Source organism: Perca fluviatilis, chromosome 15 (genome assembly GCF_010015445.1).
Source record: "Perca fluviatilis chromosome 15, GENO_Pfluv_1.0, whole genome shotgun sequence".
NCBI classification, from domain to species: domain Eukaryota; kingdom Metazoa; phylum Chordata; class Actinopteri; order Perciformes; family Percidae; genus Perca; species Perca fluviatilis.
In genome coordinates this window covers 8,806,514-8,816,992 of record NC_053126.1, presented here as the reverse complement: position 1 = coordinate 8,816,992, position 10,479 = coordinate 8,806,514, and the positions used below count along the sequence as shown (strand labels likewise).

General features: G+C 39.4%; 2 protein-coding genes across 3 annotated transcripts; both read left to right on the top strand.

Moving 5' to 3' along the window:
- The first annotated feature begins 687 nt into the window (after positions 1-687).
- natd1 lies at positions 688-4,663 on the top strand. Its single transcript, XM_039824555.1, has 3 exons — positions 688-915; positions 2,105-2,223; positions 2,434-4,663. Exons 1-3 carry the CDS (start codon positions 816-818, stop codon positions 2,548-2,550), a joined length of 336 nt encoding a protein of 111 aa, XP_039680489.1. The 5' UTR covers positions 688-815; the 3' UTR covers positions 2,551-4,663.
- A 1,979-nt stretch (positions 4,664-6,642) lies between these two features.
- tmem11 (transmembrane protein 11) lies at positions 6,643-9,759 on the top strand. Of its 2 annotated transcripts, XM_039824553.1 has the most exons (3): positions 6,646-6,796; positions 7,101-7,269; positions 8,777-9,759. In XM_039824553.1, exons 2-3 carry the CDS (start codon positions 7,223-7,225, stop codon positions 9,291-9,293), a joined length of 564 nt encoding a protein of 187 aa, XP_039680487.1. In that variant the 5' UTR covers positions 6,646-6,796; positions 7,101-7,222; the 3' UTR covers positions 9,294-9,759. The 2 variants fall into 2 exon arrangements, with proteins under 2 accessions (XP_039680488.1, XP_039680487.1); XM_039824554.1 differs by lacking the exon at positions 7,101-7,269 and having other exon boundaries at positions 6,643-6,796.
- The last annotated feature ends 720 nt before the right edge of the window (positions 9,760-10,479 follow it).

Below are 10,479 nucleotides of genomic sequence, written 5' to 3'. Positions count from 1 at the left end.
GAGGCAATTCTAAGTAGCTGTAACTGATTATAGTGTTAAAGACTAGTGTTGCTAAACATGTAAATCTGACTAATGACTGTTGCTAAACATGTAAATCTGACACACATTATATCTTTTGTTTATCATTTTTCAATTCCAAATACTGGCATGAAAGAGAAATGTAAAAAGTGTTAATATGGCATGTTATTTTTAGTACCATAGGTAAGGTTGGCCCATTGTAGCTTCCAGTTCTAGTTAACCATTGTCTTGCTGTGGAGTAAATTAACCTCAACTGCAGACTAAAATCAACATTGGGTATACTTCAAGTGCTCTGAACATTTAGTAATTATTGTTCACTCCAAATGTTTCTTTTGCCAAATCTAAACCCATAAAATTCGCATTTGGACGAATTAACTAAAGAGACAACGTTAATTAAACTCGCAAAATTGCAATGATTAAACTGCACTTTTACACGCACTTCCTATTTTCCCAGGTGACTTGAATGTTGCATTTGAAACATTTGCGGTCGGTCTCAAAGTTAGGGGGGTCTCAACTCCAACATATATATGTATAACATAATACAGAATAACGTGTTAACTATGTGTAACGGTTACTAATATTGCAATTATCTTTATTTGTATCTATCTGCACTGTTCTCTCCTCTCTGACAATGCCCGGCGTTGATTGGCTGGCTGTCACATTACCTAACAGCTGATTTCGTTGGATGAGGTGTTGTGTGCTGCTTTGACCGTTCATCATTTATTTTCATGTAGCCATTTCTGGTTAGCAACGCTGAAGAGTAGCATAGCAGTCATCGTCAACTGTAGCAAGCTACTATGGCACAGGCAGCACCGGCGAATGTCTTCGACGCAAACAACTCTCAGATCCAGGTGGAACACGATAAAAAGCGTCGGCAGTTTGTTATAAGACTAAATGGTAAGTTCAACATGTAAACATTAGCATGCTAGCTGGCTAACGTTAGCTCAGAGGTTGGTGTAGCTAGGTTTTCTTGCTGGCAACGTCGTCGCCGTGTCCTTATTGATAACTCCAGCTGCCATTTCAGACACGGAGGCGTTATTTAATTCACATAGTCGGAATGTCACGTCTTTATTCGATTATTACTCCGTGTCAGGAACTAAACAGACGACTGTGCTTCTTGGTCAAAGCTGCTGATTGCCTTGACTTGTAACTTCACCAGCTTGTTTTTCGGAAACATTTTCTTCGTTCCATTCTAATACACCCATGGTTCCATTCCTGAAAGCAAATATGCAACTTTCAATGGAATCCACTTACAAAAGACAATTTAATAGACATTCCTGACCATCAATCATTATTTGTAGTGACGTTACCGTATAACAACGTAGTTATCCAACCTGTATGCTTAAAACACCAAAAGAATTCCCTGAATAGACATACACTAAATTTTTTTAATCAGACCCATATATGGGTTGTGGCACGTCTTTTTATAACTTCTATTTCAAACCCATTTTATTTACACAGTGATTTATATGTTTGTTAAGTTTAAATGATGATTTAAACTGATTTTTTTTTTTTTTTAGTTTATGACAAACTAAACGGATGGTTTGAAGTCTGTTAATGTGTGTGTACGTCCATTTTAGTTTCCTTTAATGTTTTCATGGAAATATCTATGAATTTAGATGTGATATGTGTTCACAGCAAATAGGTGAAGATCTTTATCACATTTCTGTTTCTCTCCTACCAGCTACATTATCCTTTTCCACAAGCATTGTCTGAACCTGCTAGGCGATGTGTTCTTTTCTATTAAAGTTATAGGCTATTAACTTTGGCACCACATGGTATCAAACCCTGTTGTTTTGAGGTTATTGAAAGCTCACTGAAGGAAATTACTCATGCCTTGTCTTATTGTGCAGCCATGTTGCAGTATTATTTATAGATTTCAAGCTGCTCATGCAACTTGATCAATAACTTACACTCAATTTTTGTGAATCGGCTTTGCCCCTAAAGATTGACAATTGCATTTTAAATGTTATCAGTATCCCCCAGCAAGGTGGGGTTGCTGTTGCTTTTTGCAAGCTGTATGAAACTGGGTTGGGTTGAGACCAACTTAACACAATCAAGAACTATGACCTCTGTCTGCCCTCAGGATCTCATGATCGTGCAGTTCTGCTGTATGAATATGTTGGGAAGAAGACAGTGGACTTGCAACACACTGAAGTTCCAGATGCTTACAGAGGTAGAGGAATTGCCAAGCACCTGGCCAAGGTAAAACTCCTAAAGACTGGTTATTTTCATCTATCATCATCTTAAGAGAAGAGAGAAAGTTTATCTTTCTGTTCATTTCCTAAAGGCCCAATATGTTGTAGTAATAATAATAATAATAATAATAATAATAATAATAATAATAATAATAATAATAATATAAAATGCCTGTCAGAACCGTTGTGATGTGGTTTTATGCTTCTGTGATGGCAGGCAGCCATGGATTTTGTGGTGGAAGAGGATCTGAAAGCCCACTTGACCTGCTGGTACATTCAGAAATATGTCAAAGAGAATCCTCAGCCTCAATACTTTGAACATATTTATCAATGACCCTACATGACTCTGACAGAGAAGAGTAGGAGAAAGAGACTCCCAGGGGATAAATGCTGTGTGGCATCATGCTTTGGAGTTACAGGCTGACATACAACAAATGACCTTCCAGGCATGTCCCTCCAGAGACAACTGATCTCACGGCAAAGACGTCCATGAGCTGAACGTTGGGTCTACGGGTCCGTAACATGGGGATACACACTCGCCAGAAACAGGAAGTGCATCTGCTGGTCACTACCTGTAAAAACATGAGCAAATAAACTAACCAAAGCTGAAGCCTGTTACCTCATACAGAAACCTTCAGGATCCACCCATTATGGACTGGAAACAAGGGTTAGGCTGCATTCACATCAAATCGGGCGTTTCGGTGAAAACGCCAGTCCTCCCATTCATGTGAATGTGGCTAGTGCGATTAGGCTGCAGAGGATGCCGGGGGGGGGGAAAACACAGCAGCTTACAGCGAAAAGTTGAAACAGAATAAACTTTTGGAGAAACGCAACCCAACGACACACTGCCAATAACTGTGAGTGTTTCATACTGGCAATCGAATCTAAACACAATGGAGTGGGGAACACAATGGAGACACAAATGGGTCCTTTAAGTGACACTCCCATACCGTCGCACAACGCTGCGCTGATCACCACAATGCCTGATTTGGTGGGAATGCAGCCTTAGGCCTGTAATGAGAACAGATGCGAGTCAGATCTTATATGTTGCAAATTTCCTGTCCTTTGGACTCACTGGTTGTGAGCAGAAGGGCTTCACTGATGCTCAAACGTTGATGACTTTTATATTTTGAGCCCCCTTTTAATATTCTTTGGCTTTTTTGTTCTTTCTTTCTATTTGCTTTCCTCTCCTCTCTTAGGAATGGTGTTTTTAGGGCTGAAATGCTACTTTGGTAAACTGATTCATAAAAATAGAATGAGAGTAGAACAGACATTCCCATTCAAATCAACATAGCAGGATGGTTGGAGTGGCGGCCACTGTGCCATTGCAAACGGACATTGTCGCGAGCTAACTCATTCTATTTCTATGGTCAATGCAAGGTGCTGAGCGCCATTTTCTTTTGAACTAATCAAATTACCACGTCAAACAGTTCAATGTCCACTCTACTTTGATTATTACTATTATATTTCTATGCTGTGAATGCTAAACGCATCTTTGAAACATTAAGATACTCAAAAGAGGGTTTTTTTCTTTGTAATTGCAAAGAGGTATAGGCATACATTGGTGGGTAATTTAAAAAAACATTGACTCTGCATTTTGAAGACATTATTTTCCCAAACTCTCAATTTGGTTCCAGTGTTAACTCTATCCACTCTTCCCAGTAACATAAATGTACCGTTCATTATCGGAGTCACAAATGGATTAGTCAAAGGTGCAGAGATTTGTAAACCAAAGAACACAAACTGAGTCTAACTCTGGGGAAACTCACAATTGTCTCCATTGTATGCGTTAAATATTACAGGCACTCGTGATACATTGGGTCTGAAGGTTGTCAGACACTTCCACATGGAGATGGATAAATATCTCCGCTTACAACAGCATTTAAAAAAACAGCAGTTACATTCAGGGCATTTACATTGTATTGTGTCCACCATCACAAAAATGACACTGGATCGCTGAAGCTTACTCACTTGTCTTTTTGTTCGTACTCGCAAGGCTTCTTTCACCAGCTGATATTAAAATGATAAAGGTCATCATGGACGAAATGTTTTACTGAAAGAGGTTTACTGTGGTTTCCCTTTTTAGGCTCTTCAGGAGCTTCTGCTGTTGACAATCTTCATGTGTTGAGAAAAATAACTCAGGTTCCTCAACACACTTTGGCAGGACACCCATCAACTGCTTTAATCACTTGAGGTAATTGCAGGAAACCACTTTCCCTTTGTAAAACTTTGCTTTTGGTGACACACCTATTGATAGACCAAGGTATTATTTTATTTGTTGTGCTAATGTATATTTGTGTGTTTTCTTGAAAGGAAACAAATGTCTGATTTAACAGTTTTGAGCAGGTGGCTCTACCATAATGTACCAATTCCTGTTATATTGTTTTGTGCTTTTACTTTTTTTTCCCCCATTCTTGTTGTATAAATAAATAAAACAATACTCATCACATTGTTAATGTTAAAGTATGTATTTATAACAAAACAGGAAAAGATTCACATACAGCCAACTTTAAAGAGAAGATTAGATACTGCAAAATAGATTTTCATTAGGGGTGCAGCCAACTGCTGTTTTTTTCTTTTATAAGACTTTTGGGGGGGGGCATTTCAGCCTTTAACCCTTGTGTTGTCCTTCGGGTCCCAGTGACCCGAAGGACAACACAAGGATTATGCACCTCCCTTGTACCTTGTTGAGAATTGCTCTCTAAACCCTGTTTCTTGTTAAGTAAGTAAAGTTTATTTCTAGAACACATTTAAACACAGTTTAAGCTGACCAAAATGCTGTACAAACAAGAACTAAGGTGCTGTATTAACCCTTGTTTAGAGAGCAATTCTCAACAAAGTAAACGGAAGTACATAATCCTTGTGTTGTCCTTTGGGTCACTGGGACCCGAAGGACAACACAAGGGTTAATGGAAAGAACAGATAGATATGAAATGGGAAAAAGAAGAGGATGACACGCAGGAAATCGCCTGAGGTCAGACTCGAACCCAGGACCTTCTGCGCTGAGGCATTAAGGTATACACCTCCACACGTGTGCCTGCTCTACCAACTGAGCTAATCCGGCCACAAACTGTTATTACAGTGCCAAACTGGTTTTTAGTAATGTGGCATAAAAGCAATTATGTTTTTCCAGTATTCATACAATGGGTGGATTTAAATTTCATGGCAGTACAATAGTTTTTAAACCTTGAATGACCACAGACTGGACTAGGACTGATGCTTGTTTCAATGTTTGATTTGTTTGGAAAATATTTTAAAATGTCCACCTCAAAACACCTTTACTTAAGTCGAATCTGAATAAATACATTACATAAGTACCACATGTACAGTAAATTAGAAAGCTACTTAAACTTTAAACTATGTAATGTATATCGTAACTTTAAGCATATATCATGCTCTTGATAAACATGGTAACTTTGCTTTTGGCACCATCTAGTGACACTATGAAGAATTACCTGAACTCTTGTGTCACAATGTGTGTTGTTGACAATCTAGGGGCGAGCGCCCCTCAAATGGGTGAGTTGGAAAGATATCTGCTTGCTTGTCTCTTGTTTTTCAGCGCAGCAGTTCACCCACAAACCCAGCTGAGATACACAGATTCTTTGGGACTCTCATCATAGAGCATCTCATGTTTCCTTAAGAAGACCCAGAAGAAGTGCTCTCAGTGAAGTTAAGGGCTCTGTTAGCTTCCCATACACTCAAAACGTGTATAAACTCCAATTGATGTCTAAAGTCCTCTTGAATGATGTCTGTGTCAGGTCTGCAGCCAGGGCCCTGGCTACCAGTGAGGACACTGCGGTCATGTCCTCTGTAGTATTTCTGGGAATCTGGGGGTTTTAGGTACCTCAGGGGGAGTTAATGTTCTAAAGGTTTTGGGCCAACACAAACTTAATTAATAAAGGACTAGGGCTGTGCATTGATATCAGTGCCAACTTGATATCTAACTTAGGAATAGCCTTTAAACAGGCATTTGCCCTTTTCATTTTATATGATAAAATATATCAAACAGTGTTAAATAATAAAACTTTGCCTGAATAAAATGTAACCTACTCTAACCGTTTTCCAATTTCAATCAGGAACTACCTGATCCTGGAACAAGTAAACAAACCTAAGAATCTAACCAAACATACTGTACCAACCTTCAATATTAGACTAGTTTTCTAGAATGTAGCCTAATTAAAGGCTTAAGACGACCGATCCATAAAGGATTAATAATGAACGCATTACTTAATTAATCAATCAATCATTTACCGACCAAGAAATAGTTAAACAAATCAGTTAAAATGACTCTTGGTGGTATTAAATGGGGGTTCTGAGGCGACATGGCAAGTCAAGTAACCATAACATCAATCATCCAATATTATTTTTGTATTGATTCGTCATACCTGCATCATTTAGCCAGATTGAATTTGAAGCTGTTAACAATTGTAGTCACAGTCACAGCATTTAGGTTCAGCTGATCTCATATTCTTGAACGTAGCTTTTTAAAGTCGTTACATCAAAAGCGCTTCGGGTTACACGGCACGCGGACAGGGAGCCCATACTTGAGCACGGTGACACAGAGACAGAGCACAATATGGGTGAGTAACCAGAATCTACGAACATAGCTAAATCCTATCATGAGACGGCTGCGGTTGGGAGGGACACTATATTAGCCTACACACTTTGGTTGTAACTAATACATGCAATCTACTTGCACAATTAAAAAATCTAAATAGCTGCTGTATTTGTATTTGCTGTTCAGTTTTAATATAGTCACTTGATAAATGATGGACAAACATACCTCTGTTTATTTGTGTTAGCTTCATTTAGAATATGGTCTGACCTCTCAAACTTCTATGTGCTATTATAAAATACGTAAAGGCAGGTACTCTTGCTTTATAGCTTCATGGGAATAGTAGTCCTCATTCAAGTCGAAGTGATGCGCCGACTGCCTTGACACACTACATTACCCAGAAGGCTTGGTGCTCTCATACGTCAACTGCAATCACGGTTGTATCTCCAACATGGCGTCGCTGGGAAGGAGGCGCGGTGTCCCAGTAAGCAGGGAGAGGTCAGTTACTAAACATCTTAGTTATTAAACGAAAATGTTTTAATATGATACATAATTTTGTCGATGTCGCCATTCACCAGATCCCGAACATGCACATCGTTTGAGACTTGGAGTGAAATGCCAACACGACAAGTCGGGATTTTATCCCAGGGTTAGCTAACGTTAGCAGGCTAACGTGCACAACTAGGTAGCTAACGTTAGCAAGGAAATAAACTAGCAGCTCATGTGATGTTTTGGTTATTTCACACCAGCCGATCACCGTGGGAAAAGTTGCGTTTAACCGTTCGTTGTGGCGAACGCTGGTGTGATATTCCACGGCTCACATGCTACACAATTCTGGCTGAGTTAACAGTATTGTCAGCTGCTTGTCGACCTGTTTCAAAAGTAAAACGGTCCTCAACTTAGCTGGCCAGTCCTCCCAACTTTTCACCATGCGAGCGAGTCAGCTAAAACTAGCTAATGTGTTGTTGTTATCTAACCGACGCTCAGCTACATTATGCCCTACTGTGATCCTCCTCAATACTCCTTTAGCCAATGCTCCGCTGTCTTTAAAAAGTCGAATAAGCTTGGTGTCTATCTCGTTAGGGTTTGTTTGCCATCTTGACAACATGTACTGGAAGGCCTCAGAGTGGTGTCACTGATCCACACACGTTTGTCATATTTAAAGCTATTTTACAAACTACCGGAAATCAGTTTTCAGAAAATAGTAGTCGATTAATCAGCTACACGTAAACAAGTTAACGGTTGTAATTTATTTGTAAAAAAATAAAAGTTGTTGGTTATAGATCCACAAATGCTACGTTTTATGTGTCATTCCATATTTCAAACGGAGATTTTTGCCTGTTGGAGAGAGTATTTTGTCGACAGCACTTAAGCTCCGAAAACGTGATGACCATTCGGTAATTGTGACATTTCATGAATTAATGTAAAATAATATGGAGCAAAATTACCCCAGTCTACACATTTGAAATAATTGAAAAATGTTTAGATATCTATAGTTGAGGGATTATTTTATAAGGGAAATTCAAACCTCAAAAAAACATAAATTCAGTACTTGACGTAATGGAACAGGATTCAAAGTAATCCCAGTGCTATACAAAAATCTAAGAGACTGAACAGCTCCCTCTACTATGTATATCAAGGCCAAATGGAAAAGTGAACTTAACATCGAAATTACGACGGAAGACTAGTTTTAACATTTGTGAAATGCAACACACCACTACAAATTCAAGAATATGGAAGGAGTTTTGATGGAAAAATTTAACTCAATACTTCATCCCTCCTAAAATAAAGAGTAAACAGGTACACAAGAAGTATGTTGGCGGATGTGTGGGAACAGAAATGCAAACCATTCTAGACATAAACTCTTCACGGGTCCATGACAAATGGGCAGGTTGGTGTAAAAATATAGGCAAACCAGCCTAGATATGTCAAGTCTTGATATTCTACTCATTATCCTTTCTCTCACTGTTCCCTGCTGTTTTTTTTTTTTTCTGTTTTTGAAAAGGGGAGTGATGGCGGCGACAGACTGCTACATTGTGCACGAGATCTATAACGGGGAAAATGCGCAGGACCAGTTTGAGTACGAGCTGGAGCAGGCGCTGGAGGCCCAGTATAAATACATTGTCATCGAGCCCACCCGCATCGGAGATGAAACGGCCCGTTGGATTACCGTGGGCAACTGCCTGCACAAGACGGCCGTGTTGTCAGGTGCTGCTTGCCTCCTGACGCCACTTTCACTGCCTGTTGAATACTCGCGCTATGTGGCGTTGCCCGCTGGCGCCCTCAGTGTGGCCTGCTCTGCCCTCTATGGGATTTCATGGCAATTTGATCCCTGCTGCAAGTACCAGGTGGAGTACGACAGCCAAAAACTCTCGCGGCTGCCCCTGCATACACTCACCTCCTCGACGCCCGTGGTGTTGGTACGCAGAGATGACGTCCACAGAAAGAGACTCCATAATACGATAGCACTGGCTGCCCTGGTGTATTGCGCCAAGAAGATCTACGAACTCTATGCGGTATGAGTGCACTCTGAAGAGGGTTTAAGAACCAACAGAAAAAAGGAAGAAAAAAAAAACAGAACCTATCCACCCCCCCGATGTAAGAAAAGTGGAAGTCACGATCAGGCCCAGCAGTTAGCTCCTCACATGGTGGGTGCTTCCATTTTGAACTATGATCAGAGGGATATAGTTAAAACTAGAAGGAATTGTTTTTTCTTTTTCTTTACTTCTATGTGACAACGACAGCACACTTATCTCTGTAGTACCCTTGCGCCTCCTCCCCTGCGCCCTCCACCTGCATCCTTGACACACAAGCAAGTGCACAAGGGTATGGCAGCAGTTCATCTGGATTGAATTGTATTGCAATTGAAACGGACCGACCTGTGTTGGGTACCGAGCTCTTTCCCCTTTCCCTCGTAATTTTACTGTACCCCTCTCTTGCTGATCATTACATCACCCTTTCATTAAACATTAGAATATTTCAAACTAACTTTTCAGTATTTTATTTTACCTTTTTCGTTAAATGGATCCTACATGATGTCCAGAAAAGAGAAAATAACTGCAACTTATTTGAGATTGTGTCTTGTTCATGTAGATATTTTTGTTTAAAAGAGTGCAAGAAAGATCTTATGTGACAATCCTATGCCTCAATGTCCTCTTTTGAAACACTACAATAACACTAACTTTACAAAGCCACATTTCACACATGCTTCTAATAATGTATATTACATTGATATCAAACCATTATAATTTAAATATAAACAACAGATACCAATTGCACAGCAAATTATAAATTCATACTTTCTTGTGTATGTTTATCCAATGGTGCTAGTTATGAGTTGCTGTCTAGACCTGCAGTTTTAAACTTTGGGGTCGGAGGAGGGAGGAGGAGGAGGAGGAGGTAGTAAAAGTATAGACAAAGTAAAGGATGAGTTGTGATATAACAAGAGCCTTTCAACAATTTAATAATAAAGTGGAGTTTAGATATGAATTAGTTGAACACCAAGAGTGACCATAATCTTGTTAGTCACTGATTTAAAGTACATTTTATTTAAATGTCCATTACAAGCAGAATAAAGATTGACTTTGCCAGCAGGAGTTGAGCAAATTAAAACATGTTCATGAAGAGTTTCCTAAATCATTTTGTGTAAATCCCTTAAAGGTCAATAAAACAATGTATCAAATAAATTGTAAACTTTAAGGTTTGAAA